Below are 19,000 nucleotides of genomic sequence, written 5' to 3'. Positions count from 1 at the left end.
AATTCATCTCGTGAAGCTCTCTTTTTGGGGAAGGAACGCTGAAATCTACAATTGTGGCATGGCCAATGGAAAAACTTGTATTTAATTTAATTGGACTACTGTTCATAAATTACTGCAAGCAACAGTGCAATGATGTCCCACCATTGTCCCCAAGGAACTGGGAAATTTCTCCAACACAGAGTGGCCCCAATCAGAGAAGATTTGCATTTTCTTGGAAATCCACCTTATCTCTAATAATTATTTAGGGAACTTTCTGCACAATATCACATCCAAAATATTCAAAGGCATGCTCCTTTAACAAATAATCTTTATTGCTTGAATGTATTATAAATGATTCTCTGCTAGCAGCTGAAGTCACACAGCAACAGGTCGCTTACTTCCATATGTTTCATATTCTGTTTCATACACCTTGGGCACAGACATGATCTCTGGTAGAGGCCCTGCATGTGGCATGGTCCAGGGGCATTCTAGTGGGAAATAAACATCGCTGGACCTCTTGGCATCAAGAGGCCACTGATAGCTCTCCTGGACCAGGGTTTTAAGTCCGCTGTGAGGGACAGATCTTGCAGGAGGTGGAATCCGTGGCAGTTTTGTAGCAGTGGGGAACTGCATGCTGTCACGCATGGGAGGTGGACGACGAAGAGTTGGTTGAGCCTCCTTGGCTAGGGGGTTCTCTTTCAATCCATGCCCCCAGACCTTAGGGTAGTCCTCTGCCTGCCAGTATGTCAGGATATCTTTCTTGGGATAACCCTGTAGCTCTTTCCTGGAAAGTTAAATACATAATGAGTGTCTGTAAAACCCAGCAATACAGGTTACTTAAACAGTCATTCATTCAAAATAGGAACACATATTTTCAAGCAATTATAATGCTTACTTCCTGGAGTCTGATCCCTATGTGATGGGGTAGCTTTAGAAACTCCAATTTGTTTGCTTAGAACAAAGTCCAACTGGTTGCTATTGGTCAAAGTAAAAACACGTTGGCCTACACCAGAGGTCTCCAAACATTCTAAACAAAGAGCCAGTTTACTGACCATCTGACTTTAGGGTGTCCGGACTGTGCCCTATGGAAGTAAACAATCCCCATCATTGGTATTAGGGGGAGAAATAGTTGGTATCAGAGTAATAGTGCCCCATTGTTGGTGTTAGTGGGAGGAATTGTGCCTCATGGTTGGTGTCAGTTGTGAGGAATACTGCCCCATCATTGGTGTCAGTGGGAAGATTAGTGCCCCATGATTGGTGTCAGCGGGAGGAATAGTGCCCTCTCATTGGTGTCAGTGTCATTGTCCTCCGTGCTTGTGTTGTATATAAACAGTTTTTATGGGGTTTGAAACTGAGCAGGGACCTCTACTCATTCCTATAGCTCCCCCAGAGTGAGGGTCCGCTGAGAGACAGTCTGCCCGAAACAAGAAAACTACTACTGTGCTCTTTTTTTTTAGAAAACAAGTAGTTCTCTGGGAATTCTTTATTGCATATGAGATACTGAATGTATTTGCAAAACAAAGACAGTGTGTGCATGTGTGTTTATGTTCTGTTAAAACACATTAACAACACAACACAAAAAATATAAAACTGAATAAAATAAAATAAAAGTTTGACCAAAACATTTTGTAATACCATATGACCACAGACATCAAAAAGTCAGGCAAAGAGAAAAATGGAGCCTGGCTTTGGCCTAAAAAGTGTAAAGGGTAAAAATGATCCCTGCATATACTTGTGGCAGTTTTCACGTCAACTCTGGTATCTGACAGCCGAATGACAGGAGGAGGTGCTTGGCACTAGAAGAGGGTGGAGCCTAATTTCAGCTTGGAGAGAGGTGTTAAGGCCATTTGTACAACCCAAATGTGGGGACCTTGAGGCTCCAAAATGACGCAGATCAGTTTGAAAATGCATGCTGCCAGCACTTCATAACTATTTTTACTTACAAGTCACTTGTAAGGCCAGGTCAGGCTGATTTTAAATATCATGTGATAATTGGCTAAATGACAACGATATGACCTAACTAAAATAATTTCTACAGAGAACATCACAAAAAGTTACTCCTAACTGCCAGTACTATATAAGCAGGATATAAACATTATACTTACGCTGTAAACGATCGAAAATCCCGCATGGTAGTGGAAGCATATATGTCATTCAAACTCAAGACTCCGCCATCTCTGATGTAGTATGGTTCTCCAGACAAATCCTTATTTTCTGTAGTTGCCACAATTGACTGAAAATACATATTTTATCATATTTTTAAATATGACAAGTGTATTCACATTACACAGAGAAAACAAATAATTTTGCCTACTGGTTTAACCACTTAAGGACCGGCTCACGTACATATACGTCATCACTTTAAAGATGAATATCTATGCAGTAGCCCACTTTGTGTCACTTACCTGAAACCAAAGCCTGCAATGTCACCGCTGTCCCCACTGGCTGGAAGCGTCCATCTTCACCCCTCTTCCTTCTGGGGCCGCAAACTCAGTGACTGGCCATAGTCCCGTGACATCACTCCCACGCATGCGTGTGGGAGCCGCCAGTCACGGCATGACCCCTTCAGAAACGGCACGATCAGAAGTGCGCATGTGCCAAAGACATCAGCGCATGGCTTTATTGTAAATATCTCCTAAACCGTGGAGGTTATGGAGGTCTTTCCAGCACCTACATGTAAGCCTTAATATAAGCTTACCTGTAGGTAAAAGTGGTTGTACAGAGTTTACAGCCACTTTAAAGTGGTTGTAAATACAAAAGGTTTTTTCTCTTAATGCATTCTATGCATTAAGAGAAAAAACATTCTGTTTGCAGCAGCCCCCCTTAGCCCCCTAATACTAACCTGAGGTTCATCTAGATCCGGTGATTTTGCAGCAGTGTCTCAGTTGCCCGGGACTTCCCTCCTCATTGACTGAGACAGCAGCGTGGCACCATTGGCTCCTGTTGCTGTCAATGAAGTCAGTCAGCCAATGAGGAGAGAAAGGGGGCTGGACCGGGTCATGGCTCCATGTCTGAATGGACACAGATAGCTGTTGCTCACCTCAGGTGCCCCTATAGCAAGCTCATCAGGAGGGAGGGGCCAAAAGCACCGAAGAGGGACCCAAGAAGAGGAAGATCCAGGCTGCTCTGTGCAAAACCATTTCACAGAGCAGGTAAGTATGACATGTTTGTTAGTTTTAACTTAAAAAAAAAAAAAAACAAGGCTTTAGTATCACTTTAAAGTAGGCCAAGTTTTAATTTTTACAGTGCCACTTTTTTTATTATATTTTTCTAGGTTTTCCTTACTATTTAGTTAGACCTTGCTAGTTATTTTCTTTCAAAAAATAAGGGCGCTGAACCCCGGTGATCTTTGTCAAAGGTTGTCTTTAAAGAATTGGCGATGTATATTAAAATGTGGACAGTTTCTCCAAAATTCTTTTGAATTACCCTCTCAAATATGAAACCTAAAGATCTGAAATAACATATTAGCCACTTGGAGTACCTTGGCACATGGGAGTATCTTGGGGTGGGGTGGAAGCAGCAGGTGGTTAGGAGGGGGAGGGGGGGGGGGGTTGCAGGTCAACTTTTACATCAGGGCCCACAAGCTTCAAACTATGCCTCTGATGCCTTCAGTTAATGTATTCATTAGTATATATGTCCCAAGTTGGGATCTCCGATAGCTTAAAAATGGACCATACATCAGACTAAATAATTCCATTAATATAAGAAATGTGGCAGGGAGCATAGGCGTGCACAGAGGGTGTGCCAGGGGTCACCCTAATCCCTACATGTGGTGCCAATTCCCCCCACTGCCCCTGCTTCCCCTGTGTTTTTTTATTACCGCAGTGCTGCTGGTTTCCCTCCTCTCCCTCCAGAGGCTGCGGAGAGATGTTTCAGGATGGAGAGCGGGGAAAGGAGCAAATAAATATGTAATTTACCTGCCCCTTCCTTTTCTAAATAAACACAGTGAACACACTCGCTCACTGAGTGCATTCATATCAGAAGCATAGTAAATTGTGTTTACTAAGCTTTAGTTTATGAATGAACAAGAAATCACTCAGCACAGAGCACTTCCAATCCATTAACTGCCCCATGCAGCTGAGGATGCAGAGAAAGGCATGTGTGTTTGATCTTTGGGGTGCACACCCTAATGCAATAGGCTGCGCACATCTATGCAGGAAGGAATAGTAGAAAAAAGGAATTAGTTAAAACTAAAAACAAAACATAAACAGCTGTGGGTGAAGTCCAGTCTGAGGCTTGGTCACTAGAGCTGAGCTCCGGTGTGTTTGGATGCTCTTCTGAACCCATGTGAGCCTGCGAGTCACCCGTAATAGACCAATCTTCAATAGTGGGGGTATTTCCTACCCTGCAGTCGCATGCATATATGCAGCTGTGGGGCAGGGAATGCCTCGGCAGTAGAAGTTTGGCACATTATAGATGACAGCTTCCAGGTGGGCTTGGCCATGTGAGTTTCCGGAGAGCATCGAACCTTCCTGAGCTCATCTCTATTGGTCACTGATAATCCAGATTTCCTCTCTGTAATTGCTGGACAAAAGCAGCTCCACTCTGTTATGCCTTGTTCAGACCTCAGCTTGTATCAGAGCAATGTGTACAGCAAGCTTTTACGAGCATTTTCAGCCTTTTCTGCAATTTTTGTTGAAGATTTTAAAGTACCATTCTAGCTTGGAATGTTAAACTCATATCTTATTGGTAAGATCCTGACAGCTTCCGCACGTCACGTGGCTCTGGCCAGTCACAAAGCCAGAGTCCACCGGCCACGGAAGGAAAAGAGGCAAAGATGGATGTGGGCCAACAGCGTGACAGCACGGGCTTCGTTTGCAGGTAAGTGCCACATGATGGACTAGTATGCGATGCATACTAGCCCATCATGCTTTTACTTTGCAAGGGAAAGCAGGGGGGAAAAAGAGACTATCAAAGTCTGATGAGTTGCATGCTGCTGACCTGCAAGGGCTGAGGAAAGGTCTGTCCATAGCACACTGCAGAAATAGGAAGATATAGCTCATCTGCAGCACACCTCCCCAAATGGTTAGCTGGTAAAAGCAGTCTCAGCTTGATTCATCCAGGCCATGTCACCAACATGTTTTACCCTGCCCCCAGTGCTTAATCATGGAGAATGGGGTGGGTGAAACATGTTGGAGATGTGGCCTGGTTGAATCAAGCTGAGGCTACTTTTACCTGCTAACCACTTGGGGCGGCGAGGTGTGCGGTGTCGGGCTGCCTCCTCCAGTGATGTCTAAAAGGCGATTTGCCTTCACTATAAAGAGATTTCTATTCATTTTTAGTGATCTGGGACAGGAAGTGGGAGGAGATTAAGATATGGTACTTTCTATACAACAATGAACAATACAAAAAAAAACACCTTAATCAACAGATCTAATCACTCTGCCCATTGCATAGTCTGAACATTCATGATATGAACTCTGGGCTGTAGTCATGTAACGTAATCCTTATGTTGTGGGTATTAATTATGCAGACAGTGTAATAACAACCTGTGATGGTCCTTTGTTCAGATGATTCTCCAGTGGGAAGGGCTGTGGTCCTGAATGGAACGTGCTGTAGGTTGGCTGAACTGGACGCCCCTTAAACTGTGCTTTCATCTCACTGCAAGACTTTCCTGGAGTCCTCCATGCTCTCAACTTCAACTGCAAGATATATAAATAAAATGATAAGGAAGGTACTCTACTTAGTTTAGAAGAAAAGCTGTAAAGCCCCGGACACATGCATTACAATCTTAATAATAATCTTAATAATCAATATAACTTGTAAGAATGGCTCCATAAAGTAGTCCTGTCATTTGAGAAATATTGAAACTGCTACCGGTGGTCTCCCTCTGAAAATGCTAGTTACCTGCCTGTCTCTGGCTTACGTGCTTCAGAGTCACTGACCCAGAACAAGCATCTAGCAGGTGAAAATCATAAAAAAACATAATAGTAATGAATGCAATGCATTGGCCTGACATCTCGGTGGCTAATATGACCAGAAATAGCTGTCAACAATGGCAGTTTATTTTTAATTTGAGCTTCATAAGTCCCTTTACTGAAGTTTATAGGTCTCATCACAAGTTTTTGTTCATTTTTGTGTGCTGATATATGCTGCTTTGAGGCCCCGTACACACGACCGAGTTTCTCGGCAGAATTCAGCCAGAAACTCGGTCGGAGCTGAATTCTGCCGAGAAACCCGGCCGTGTGTACACTTTCGGCCGAGGAAGCCGACGAGTTCCTCGTCGAGCCAAATAGAGAACATGTTCTCTATTTCCTTGTTGTTCAATGAGGAAAGTTGGCTCGCCGAGATCCTCGGCGGCTTCACACAGAACTCGGCGAGCAAAACGATGAGTTTTGCCCGTCGAGTTCCTCAGACGTGTGTACGGGGCCTAAGGCATTCTGTTTTCATCGTAATGCACTACACACAACTACACAAAAGCATTTCCAGCAACACAATACACCCGCTACCTTGCTAAAACACAACATTACTTCTAAATACCTACCTTACTCATGCCATGAGGTATGGCTCTGCCAAGATAAATTCAGAATTCAACACATTGTTGGCAGAACCACAGCAAGGAGAAACTTGGTAATCTTTACATACAGTGCCTTAAAAAAAATATTCATACACCTTTCAATTTTCCACATTATGTCATATTACAACTAAAAATGTAAATGTATTTTATTGGGATTTTATGTGATAGACCAACACAAAGTGGCACATAATTGTGAAGTGAAAGGAAAATTATAAATGGTTTTAATTTTTTTTACAAATAAATGTGTGAAAAGTGTGGAGTGCATTTGTATTCAGCCCCCTTTACTCTGATAACCCTAACTAAAATCTAGTGCAATCAATTGCCTTCAGAAGTCACCTAATTAGTAACTAGAGTCCAACTGTGTGTATTTTAATCTCAGTATAAGAAAAGCTGTTCTGTGAAGCCCTCAGAAGTTTGTTAGAGAACCTTAGTGAACAAACAGCATCAAGAAGGTAAAGGAACACATCAGACAGGTCAGGGATAAAGTTGTTGAGGAATTTAAAGCAGGGTTAGGTTATAAAACAATATCCAAGCTTTGAACATCTCACAGAACATTGTTCAATCCATCATCCGAAAATGGAAAGAGTATGGCACAACTGCAAACCTACCAAGACATGACCATCCACCTAAATTGACAGGCTGGGCAAGGAAAGCATTCATCAGAGAAGCAAGCAAGTGGCCCATGGTAACTCTGGAGGAGCTGCAGAGATCCACAGCTCAGGTGGGAGAATCTGTCCACAAGACAACTATTAGTTGTGCACTCCACAAATCTGGCCTTTATGGAGGAGTGGCAAGAAGAAAGCCATTGTTGAAAGAAAACCATAAGAAGTCCTGTTTGCAGTTTGCGAGAAGCCATGTGGGGGACACGGCAAACATGTGTATGAAGGTGCTCTGGTCAGAAGAGAACAAAATTGAACTTTTTGGCCTAAAAGTAAAATGCTAAGTTTGGCGGAAAACAAACACTTCACATCTCCCTAAACACACCATCCCCACTGTGAAACATGGTGGTGGCAGCATCATGTTGTGGGGGTGCTTTTCTTAAGCAGAGACAGGGAAACTGGTCAGAGTTGATGGGAAGATGGATAGGGCCAAATACAGGGCAATCTTAGAAGAAAACCTGTTAGGCCCCGTACACACGAGAGGATCCATCAGCTGGAATTGATCTGTGGACCGGCTCCAGCGGATAGATCCACTGGTGTGTACAATCCAGCGGATCTGTTTCCGCTGATTTTTATCCCCTGGGATGGATTTCAAGCGGATAAAAATTTGAAGACATGCTTTAAAATCTATCCGCTTGAATCCATCCCAACGGATTGATCCGCTGGTCTGTACAGACTCACCGGATCAATCCGTCCGAATGGATCCCCCGCATGCGTCGTAATGATTCGACGCATGCGTGGAATTCCTTATATGACAGCGTCGCGCACGTCGCTGCGTCATCATCGCGGCGACGGCGCGACATGTCATCGCGATGGGATTTCGGCGCGGATTTCGATCCGATGGTGAGTACACTCCATCGGATCCAAATCCGCGGAAATCCTCGAGAGGATATATCCGCGGAAACGGTCCGGTGGACCGTATCCGCGGATAAATCCTCTCGTGTGTACTAGGCCTTAGAGTCTACAAAAGACTTGAGACTGGGGTGGAGGTTCAACTTTCAGCAGGACAACAATCCAAACATACAGCCAGAGCTACAATGGAATGATTTCGATCACAGCTAATTTATGTGTTAGAATGGACCAGTCAAAGTCCAGACCTAAATCCATTGAGAATCTGTGGCAAGACTTGAAAATTGCTGTTTACAGGTGCTGTTCATCCAATCCGAAAGAGCTGGAGCTATTTTGCAAAGAAGAATGGGCAAAAATATCACTCTCTAGATGTGCAAAGCTGGTCGAGACATCTCCAAAAAGACTTGCAGCTGTAATTGCAGTGAAAGGTGGTTCTACAAAGTATTGACTCCGGAGGGCTGAATACAAATGCACACTTTTCACATAATTATTTGTATAACATTTATCACTTTGTTTCCACTTCACAATTATGTGCCACTATGTGTTGGTTTATCACATAAAATCCCAATACTTCATTTACGTTTTTGGATGTAACATGACAAAATGTGGAAAATTTCAAGGGGTATACAGGCATACCCCGCTTTAAGTACACTCACTTTACATACACTCGCGAGTAAGGACATACCCGCGAGTGTATGTTAAGTGCCTTACAAGTACTGTACATACATTTTGAAGCCACAGTAGATGGAGCTGAAACTCCGAGATCATACCTCACCCTGTTCCAGTGTGCCCCTGACACCCCCACTACAGCCCCTGGGACCTCAACTACAGCTCTTGACACCCCCACTACAGCCCATGACCCCCTAGAAGTGAAAAAAGGTATTGTTTCACTTTAAGTACATTTTCGTTTTACATACATGCTCTGGTCCCATTGTGTACTTAAAAGTGGGGTATGCCTGTAAATACTTTTTCAAGGCGTCTCCAGCTTTCATATTTAGGGGGGGCACATGGGGGGACAGGGACAAAAGTAGGGGGGCCAACTATAAAATGCAATTATATATATAGATATATGTGTATATATATATATATATATATATATATATATATATATATATATATCCTGGGGCCCTTTACTACAATCCCACAATGGGCCCTTTCACATGTTCTGCAGTGAGCTTCCTCCAGGGTGGCAGAAAACAAGAGATATATGTCACCTGCACACCAAGAAAATATAAGGGTCCAAAGCAGTGGAAGAACTATCAGGGTTGCAAAGGTTGTCTTGCCACCGGGCCCTGGTGTTCTCTCACAGTGGGGATCCCCAGCTGTCCTGTCCCTGCTATTTACAGAGCTGGTCTGACATCTGTCTCTTTGGCAGCGGCGGCAGTCTATTAGGACCTAGTGCTGGTGACATTATGGGTGCATGCAGGGGAAGACTGGCACTATTGGTTATAGAGAGCCAAGCCCCCGGCTGGTCACCTAGCAGCAGTAATGCTGTATAACCTTCTCTGTTGACATGCTGATCGGGATGTGATCCAGGTGATACTCCCAGTCAGATCTAATAAACACAGTATTTATTAGCATCAAGAGTACAACCACATATATATAATCAACCGTATGTTCAGCAGCCATGTGGGCTCTATGCCTGTAAGGTGTGGGCTTTGATCAATAAAATCATTGATATTTAAGACTAGGATTTGTCTAGGAGCATCACCTGGATTGCGTCACGATCAGCATGTCAGAATAGGCTCCACTGCTGCTAAGCAACCTACAGGGAGCTCAACTGTCTACAACCAATAGAGATGGGCTCGGGTGTGTTTGAAATCCCACATGCATGATTCCGCCAGGAAGCCGACACTCCACAGTGCTAATCACAGCCAGTGAGACATTTCCTGATCTGTGCAGCTGCGGACTGGAAAATGTCTCACTGCCTGTGATTGGCACTGTGCAGTGTGGGCTTCCTGGCGGGCTCTGGCATGTGGAATTTTGAACATGCCCAGCCCATCTCTAACAACAAATTGTGCTGGCCCTCCTGTAAATCAGCCTCATTAAGTAACCAGCACTGGGTTCCAATGTGCTGCCGCCGATGCCATGGAGACAGAGTCCAGCGCTGTGAATAGCGGGACAGGACAGCAACTCTGGTTGTTCCAGCACTGGTCCACACTGGGAGGATTCCCCCATCCACCTATAATGTGTAGATATGGGAATTGGATCATTTTTTTTCATTCAACCTAATAGTTGAATGAAAAAAAGTGATCAATCATTGATCACTTTTTTTTAATACATTGATCATCAATGTATGGGCTGCCTAAGAGCTAAGACCAGCCAGAGACAATTTAAATCTCAGCTGGTTCAGCAGGAACTGGCTGAGATTTGAACCATTAATGAGCAGATTCTCTTATGATTATCACTAGTGGTTGCTGTATAGCCACTAGTGATAATCACTGTTTGTCGGGAGAATACAATTGCTGGGCAGGAGGGATATTCCCCTGTCACCACTGTCTGTGTTGATGGGGGAATCATGCAAGTTTCTTTCCTGCAATCTGTGGATGTAGGAAAGAAATTTGCACCGTATATTAACTGCCTAACTGAAAGTGAAAGTAAATTGTGAATGTCTTGAAAGAACAGGAGAGGGGGAAGGAGACAGATGGGGGAGAGAAGGGATGGAGATAATGCAGTTCAGTGATTACAGTGTACTGCAGTCTGCAGTGCACACACTTACCCACGGTCCAGGCTAGAATCTCAGGCATCATTCACACACAGCCAGGAATACTGCTGATTTTCATATTTCCCACCCACACATCCCCTCTCTTCAGATACAGCATGCCGGGATAGTGTGGGCGGGACTGGAAGGAGGAGGATGAGCTGTATTCCTCCCTGCTCGTATGTGAGGAGAGTGAGGGGGGTTGGCTGGACTCCCTGGGCTGTGAAAGAGTGTCATAGACTGACACTCGGCTCAGCTTGCAGTCACCACTCTCGGAATTTACAGGCTGGTTCTCCTGTCCTAAGGTAACTTTTCAGTGACTGAGATAAAGGCTTGGGGCCCCCTCCCCCCACAGTGCTCGTGGAGTCCTTCCTGCAACTCTCTCTTCTCTGTGCCAATGAGGATGCAGTGTCAGCGAGCAGAGGGAGGAGGAGGAATCCCTGCAGAGCTGACTGGGGACGCTCTCCCTCTCAGGAGAGACTGTGTTACTCTAGCGGTGGCCTGAGCAAAATACAAAAAAAAAAATACATGGTGGGGCACAGCATAATGTTGGGGGGGCCAGGGTCCCCTCTGGCCCCCCTAAGGACGCCATTGATCTGTATACAGAATATCTAAAACAGCACAGTGGTTTTGTGGTTGGCATTTCTGCCTTGCAGCACTGCAGTCCTTGGTTTGAAACACTATCTGCATTGAGTTTGATTGCTTTTCCTGCACTTGCTTGGGTTTCCTGCAGGCACTCCAGTTTCCTCCGACACTCTAAAAATGCTGGTAGGATAATTGGCATTTGTCTAAAATTGCCTTAGTGCAGGGCTCAAAATTTTAAGTCCTGAGCTACTAGCCACGCCTTAGGAGTTACTCACCACCAGTCGCCCCTACCCTGCCCCACCCCTAATTCCACCCCTAAACACGCCCCCATAAATTATCTCATAAAATTGCACTGTTAAATGTTTTATGCAGAATTAAGTTACAAAAATAAATATTAACAACTTTAACAATATTAACAAATGTATCCTTATTTTATTTATTACAGTCAGATCAATGAAATACAATTGATTTTGCTGGTATTTTTTTATTTTTATGTTTTTCTTTATTCAGTGTAATATGTACTGTACACTGAATAAGGAAAATAAATTAAATAACTAATACCAGCAATCATATTTCATTGATCTGACTGTGATAAATAAAATAAGGATAAAATATGATTGACTACTATAGGCACTGTACACATCATTACTGCCTTGTTAAAGTGGATGTAAACCCCCATTTTTTTTTTGATGTCTCAATGTAGAGAATAAGATTGCAGACATGCACAGCTTCTGTAAAATGCACAATTCACATCCCCCTACCCTCTCTTCTCCTCCTCTCCTCTCCCGTCCAGCTCTCCCAGGATTGGCTGTCTTTCCTGTGTTTTGATTAAATGTTTTCAAAATATGGGGTGATCACAGTTCAGTGTAAACAGCCATCAGAATATACATATACAAGAAGCTGTGCACGTCTGCAAGCTAGTGCACGAGATATGTAAATAACCTGTCACTCAAGCAAGGACTTTGGTCTTTGTCTGGAAGTCTGTTTTATTCCACTGAACAATAAAAAGAGGATTGCTCAGCGCTGGATTAACTCTGTGTGGCAAGACTGGGCACAGATGATAGGAAATCGTATTATCTACATTGTGACATAAAACATTTTTTTTGGAGGTTTACATCCACTTTAAGTAAATATTTTATTGCTATTAAATATAGCATTAAAAAAAAACAATGAATGACATTTTCACTGATTTAGGATGCAGAGAGACTTGCAGCAGAGCACAGCACTGGACAGTGGAGCGGGAGCTGCCAAAGTAAAAGTTTCCTATTAACAATCTGGCGATTTACAGGGGGCAGAGGCTAGGAGGATTGGCTCTCATTCAACACTCGCCCTCAGTTTATTTCCACTCGCCTAATGCGAGCAGGCGAGTGGAAATTTTGAGAGCTGCCTTAGTGTGGTATTCTACATAGTGAGTTTAAGATGTCTGCCCCAACAGCAAATAAAACACTTTGAAGATCCAGGAAGAAAAGTGTTAGGGCCCTTTCCCACGTACGGATCCCGTGAGGATCCATACCTTTAAGGCTGCATTCACACTTCAGCGTACAAAATCGCGGCGTTTTGTCCCGCGAATTGCGGCGACAAATAGCGGCATTTTGTACCGCGATTTGCGGCGACAAAACGCTGCGATTGTGAATGCAGCCTTCACCCCCTCTATGGAGATGGTTCACATCTCCTATGCCGAACGCCGAAAGCCGCCTGAAAAAAAGGTCCGGGACTTTTTTTCAGGCGGCAGGCGGCAGGCGTGGCGATGTGAACCATCTCCATAGAGGTGCATGTGTTTTCGTCCCTCTGGCGTCTCGGGGCTGCTGCGGCGTCACACTACAGGCGACAAAACGCCTAGGTGTGAATGGGGGCTAACACCCACTTGCTTGCGGGGATTGCTCTGTTCACCCCCGCTGAGCCGGGAGATGACAGGGCGGTCCCTGCACACTGTGCAGGGACCGCCCTGTCAGATCTCCGCTCTCCTTTATGGGGGGATCGGTTGAACACGGACCATCTGTCCGTGTTCATCCGATCCGCAGACGGATGGAAAAAATATGTTTCCACAAGCCTTCAAAAGAATACACCTTTTTTCAGCCATTATGACAGATAGGTATTTAGTAACATCGCTGCTGTTCCTCACCTTTTCCCATAAATCCTTGTTGTAATTGACCTTCCAATGTGGAGGAGGGAGAGGGTGACTGGGTTGTGAAAACGGGCCCGCAGGATACTTCCTGTTATGTGCGCTTCCAGTGGTCGTCTCATATGTGTTTAGCAATTCATCAAATGCTGTCACTTCACTGCTTTGTTGTAGTGGGGCTGGCAGTGGCTCAAAGATGGTGGACTGAAACGATAGACAAAGTACAACATATTTTATTATGGAGCATTAATAAAAAAAGACATTAAAACCACTTCAGACCCGGAGGACGTCCTGGGACGTCCTCGGCTTTGTACGGTGATATCTGAATGATGCCTGCAGCTACAGGCATCATTCAGATATCGCCGTCTTCAGCCGGCGATTCTGTGCACCAGAAGAACGATCAAAGCGGCGGTTCCGCCGCTCGATCGTTCTTCTAGGCAGCGGGAGGGGACGTCCCCCCCTCCTGCCGCCATTCGGTGCTTCTCCGGGCTCTGCCGTGCCATCGGGGGCCCGGAGAGCGAATCGGCCGGCGCTCGTTGGTGAAGCACATAGAGATGACTGGTGACCAGACGGTCACAGTCATCTCTATGACCGTCGGAGGACCGGGCGCGACGTTATGACGTCACGCCCGGTACCCGGAAGTAAACAAAGCCGCTATCGCGGCTGTCGGCATGTAATCAGTGATTTTTTTTTCACCGATTTCATGCATGTAAGCCTGGAGGAGAGATGTGGGATCGTATTGACCCCACATCTCTCCATAAAGAGGACCTGTCACACTGATTCCTATTACAAGGGATGTTTACATTCCTTGTAATAGGAATAAAAGTGATCAAAAAAAATAAAATTTAAAAAAAAGTGTAACAATTAAAAAATGAAGTAAAATTTTTTTTTTAAAACGCCCCTGTCCCGGTCGCTTGCGTGCAGAAGCGAACGCGCATGCAAGTCCCGCCCACATATGTAAACACCGTTCAAACCCCACATGTGAGGTATCATCGCGTGCGTTAGAGCGTGTGCAACAATTCTAGCACTAGACCTCCTCTGTAACTCAAAAATAGTAACCTGTAAAAAAAAATTAAAGCGTCGCCTATGGAGATTTTTAAGTACCGAAGTTTGGCGCCATTCCATGAGTGTGCGCAATTTTAAAGCGTGACATGTTAGGTATCTATTTACTCGGCGTAACATCGTCTTTCACATTATACAAAAAAATTGGGCAAACTTTACTGTTTTGTTATTTTTTAATTCATGAAACAGTTTTTTCCCTAAAAAAAGCGTTTGAAAAATTATTGCGCAAATACCGTGCAAGAAAAAAATGAAATGCAATGACCGCCATTTTATTCCCTAGGATGTCTGCTAAAAAAAAATATATAATGTTTGGGGGTTCTGATTAATTTTCTATCAAAAAAAATGTGATTTTTACATAAAGGAGAAAAGTTCCAAAATAGGCCCGGTAACAAAGTGGTTAAAGAATAGAAAATCTCCTTTTATCCAACCTGTTCTAATGTCATCTCAACAGCATTTATTCCCCTTTAACCATATCTAAGCCAAAAAACTCAAATGTGGTTTATTTCAACTTACCAGTCCTTTTTATAGACTTTTCTACTTTATTTTCACTTGGTGATCCTGTCAATAAGGGCTCATTTACACTTGCTTCGGCTTCAACGCACATTAAAGCGCCTACTGCTTCAACATGCTTTTTTAATGTGCTTTTGATGCTTTGGTGGTGCTTCAGTGCTGCTTCGATGATGCTTTGGTGGTGCTTCAAGCAAGCTTTGTCATAGACTTCTATGGAGGCTTTGAAGAAGCTTTGAAGCACAACTAATGCAACATGGGATATCAGTTTTGAAGCTAAGCCAAAGGAAAGAAAAAGCAAGGTGTAAACAGGACTGAAAGCTAACCATTTTATTTAGTGACAGGGGCTTTGGCCGGCATTTAGAGAGCTTTAACAAAGTGTGTCGGAAGCCTTGTTTTGAAGCAAGTGTAAACTAGCCCTAACACTTTTCCTGTCCTAGGGTGACGACGCTCACTCACTGTACTGTATTGTATGTAAAGAATAGTAGCATTGTCAATTTAGGATGCTCTTCTAAGTTAGAATACACTAACCCCTTTCCATTATCTAGAGCAGGGGTGTCAAGCTCAATTTCATTGTGGGCCGCATCAGCATTATGATTGCCTTCAAAAGGGCTGTTTGTATCTGTAAGATTAAATGTCCAGCGCATCCCACCCATCATGGGAAATGTAGTTCCAAAACATCTGGGGTGCCAAGGTTCACCATCACTGGTCTAGGCTATAAGAAGACTGCCAAGACCCTGAAACTCAGCTGCAGCACGGTGTGTTCTAACTGTAGGGGGAATGGGCTGGCTGGGACATGACAGAGATCACTGTTCCTGATTACTGTGATCTCTGTCATGTCATGTTTTCTTCCGATCCAATCCGCCAGACGGTTGGAAAATAGGGTTTCCATCCATCTGGATTTAGCGGAGCAGATCGGGGTGGATCGCATGTCAGCGGACATGTCACCGCTGACATCCGTCGCTCCATAGAGATGTATGGAGTGTCCGTTCATATCCGCCTGAAAAAACTGACAGGCAGATCTGAACGGTCCGTATGTGTGAAAGGGGCCTTACAAGATCTCAGGTGTGAATGGGGAGCAGGTGTGTTAAATTTGGTGTTATCGCTCTCACTTTCTCATACTGGTCACTGGAAGTACAACATGGCAAAGAACTTTTTTTTTCGTTATAATGTTTTTATTTTAAAGTAATAGATTACAACAGTTACAGTATGTCAGATGACAACAACTTAGAATGAGATACAGCCAAAGTCCTTTCTTGTATTAAGAGAGGTATGGACTCCAGAGAGAGAGAGATATCATTTTCCCCCTGTACAAATCATTAATAAGACCTCATCTGAAATACGCAGTTGAGTTTTGAGTTTTGAGCACCAGTTCCAGAACCAGGACCCCGTGGAGAAAGGGGGAGCGCGTCTCCGCAGACTGAATGAAGGGGCTCAGGTAAATAAAACGGGGGGGGGGGGGCTAGGGGGCCGGTCACTGCCAGGTGTTTTTTCATGGGATGCATGAAGTTGAAAAAACACAAGGGTTTACAACCCCTTTAAGATCACAGAGGACAAGGGGGCACTCTTTAAAGCGGAGGTTCACCCTCAAACTGAACTTTGTGTCTATCATATCTGCAGCCCTAATAAATACATGCAGCGTTGTCATTTTTTTTTAAATATCTGTACCCTTACCTGTATCCAGCATGACTTCTGGGTCTTTCCTGCGGGGAGTGGGCGTGTCGCTCCTTTTCCCCGACGGGGAACTCTGCGCAATGTCTCCTGGGAGTGAGTGATGAGAATCCCAGGAGACGCGATGTGCTGTAATCCTGCGATATCTCGCAGGTCACGTGACTCGGCAAGCGGGTCATGTGACTCGGCAAGCGGGTCATGTGACGTGGGCGGCTACGAATTCTCCATTTTAGGTGTGGAGTATCCCGGAAAAGGACATCCTGCTGGGCTTCACAGTGCCCACAAACAAGATAGAAACGTCCATCTATGGATTTTTCTAAAATATCGTTTGCGGGAGAAAAGCTGGTGGCTAGAAGATTGGGACACACAAGTTCCTTATTTGCAAAGGTAAGAGCGGCAGAAGGATTTAAAAAAAAAGAAAAACCTGCGGAACACCCGCTTTAAATGTGGAACAGACTCCCTCCAGAGGTGGTTCTGGCCAGCTCAGTAGATTGCTTTAAGAAAGGCCTGGATTCTTTCCTAAATACACACAATGGGGCAGATTCAGGTAGCTTTTACGGCGGCGTATCTCCAGATACGCCGCCGTAATTTAAAATCTGCGCCGGGGGTATCGTTACGCCGATTCTCAAAGGCAGATACGCAAAAAAAATAGGCTTCCTCCACCGACGTAACTTGAATGCGGCGGCGTATAATTGTGTGCAATATTACGTTGACCGCTAGGGGCGCTTCCGTTGTTTTCGGTGTAGAATATGCAAATTACCTAGTTACGTCGATTCACGAAAGTACGTGCGCCCGGCGGTAGTTTTTTACGTCGTTTGCGTAAGGCTTTTTCGGTGTAAAGTTGCTCCTGCTATTAGGAGGCGCAGCCAATGTTAAGTATGGACGTCGTTCCCGCTTCGAAATTTGAATTTTTTACGTTGTTTGCGTAAGTCGTTCACGAATAGGGCTGGACGTAATTTACGTTCACGTCGAAACCAATACGTCGTTGTGGCGTACTTGAGAGCAATGCAGACTGGGATATGTACACGGACGGCGCATGCGCCGTTCGTAAAACACGTCAATCACGTCAGCTCATCACACATTAGCATAAAACACGCCCCCCTTCCACATTTGAATTACGCGGGCTTACGCCGGGACCATTTACGCTGCGGCGTACTTGAGAGCAATGCACACTGGGATATGTACACGGACGGCGCATGCGCCGTTCGTAAAACACGTCAATCACGTCAGCTCATCACACATTAGCATAAAACACGCCCCCCTTCCACATTTGAATTACGCGGGCTTACGCCGGCCCCATTTACGCTACGCCGCCGCAACTTACGGAGCAAGTGCTTTGTGAATACTGCACTTGCTCCTGTAAGTTGCGTAGCGTAAATACAGTATGCTGCGCCGCCGTAACTAGGCGCGCAGGTACCTGAATCTACCCCAATATAACTAGTACTAACATTTTATAGGTAAAGTTGATCCGGGGAAAATCCGATTGCCTCTCGGGGGATCAGGAAGTGATTTTTTTTGTAAAAGGGCTGCATGTTTTTTGGGGCATTGAAGGAAAGAGAACAATTGTGTGAGCGATGTGCAAGCATGAACGTAGCCGGCATACATGCAATGATGATCAATGACATTTGTAAATATATAACTGCTCTATATACAGTACATATACCTGCTGTGTATAAACATATACCTGTTCTAAATAAACTGCTCTATATATATATATATATATATATATATATATATATATATATATATATTTGCTCTATATGAACATATAACCGCTATATATACATATACCTGCTCTATATATACATATACCCGCTCTATATATACATAAAACTGCTCTATATATACATATACCTTCCCTATGATTGTGTCTCTTTACATTACCTTAATTTGTGGAGGGGGGAAGGAAACCTGAGCCTTAAAATCATGCCCAATGCCAGTACTAGTCAGATGCCAGTCCTGTCGCCTCTCCAGCCCCATGGTGACAACATTAAAAGAAGATGATGTAGAAACAGAAGTAAATATCCAGCACTGTGCAAGTGGCTGTATAGGGAGAATGAGTTGCTATGGAATGTTGTGTTTTCCTGCTATCATGGAAACAGGACACGCCTTTCTCAGTGTGCACAGTGATCTGTATGGATACACACAGCACTATACTGCTCCTAGGTGATCTGGGGATCTGGAGATGTGTATACTGTATGTCATGTTCTAGTTTATACTGATAAGGCAAGCTGGATCTTGTGGTTCCACAGCTGGAGGAAAGTCACAGACCTAAAAATGGCCTCATTCCACACACCACATAACACAGGAACAATGTACTCTATAATGAACATGACGTTTTATTTTTGTTC

General features: G+C 44.3%; 1 protein-coding gene across 1 annotated transcript; it reads right to left on the bottom strand.

Moving 5' to 3' along the window:
- Window positions 1-289: 289 nt before the first annotated feature.
- LOC120915330 lies at window positions 290-18,734 on the bottom strand. Its single transcript, XM_040325735.1, has 5 exons — window positions 18,534-18,734; window positions 13,413-13,613; window positions 5,469-5,621; window positions 2,085-2,212; window positions 290-763 (listed from the first exon to the last, which is right to left on the bottom strand). Exons 1-5 carry the CDS (start codon window positions 18,627-18,629, stop codon window positions 355-357), a joined length of 987 nt encoding a protein of 328 aa, XP_040181669.1. The 5' UTR covers window positions 18,630-18,734; the 3' UTR covers window positions 290-354.
- Between the last annotated feature and the right edge of the window lie 266 nt (window positions 18,735-19,000).

This window comes from Rana temporaria, chromosome 10, assembly GCF_905171775.1.
Source record: "Rana temporaria chromosome 10, aRanTem1.1, whole genome shotgun sequence".
In the NCBI taxonomy this organism is placed as follows: domain Eukaryota; kingdom Metazoa; phylum Chordata; class Amphibia; order Anura; family Ranidae; genus Rana; species Rana temporaria.
This window is presented reverse-complemented; position numbering and strand designations above follow the sequence as displayed.

What these genes read in the sequence shown, in the direction of transcription:
- LOC120915330 (XM_040325735.1), bottom strand. Translation starts at nt 18,629, where the DNA reads ATGGGGCTGGAGAGGCGACAGGACTGGCATCTGACTAGTACTGGCATT. An exon ending in TCCCCCCTCCACAAATTAAG is followed by an intron (nt 13,614 to 18,533) that starts GTAATGTAAAGA and finishes CTATCGTTTCAG; the next exon opens with TCCACCATCTTTGAGCCACT. An exon ending in TGAACAAAGGACCATCACAG is followed by an intron (nt 2,213 to 5,468) that starts GTTGTTATTACA and finishes ATGTATTTTCAG; the next exon opens with TCAATTGTGGCAACTACAGA.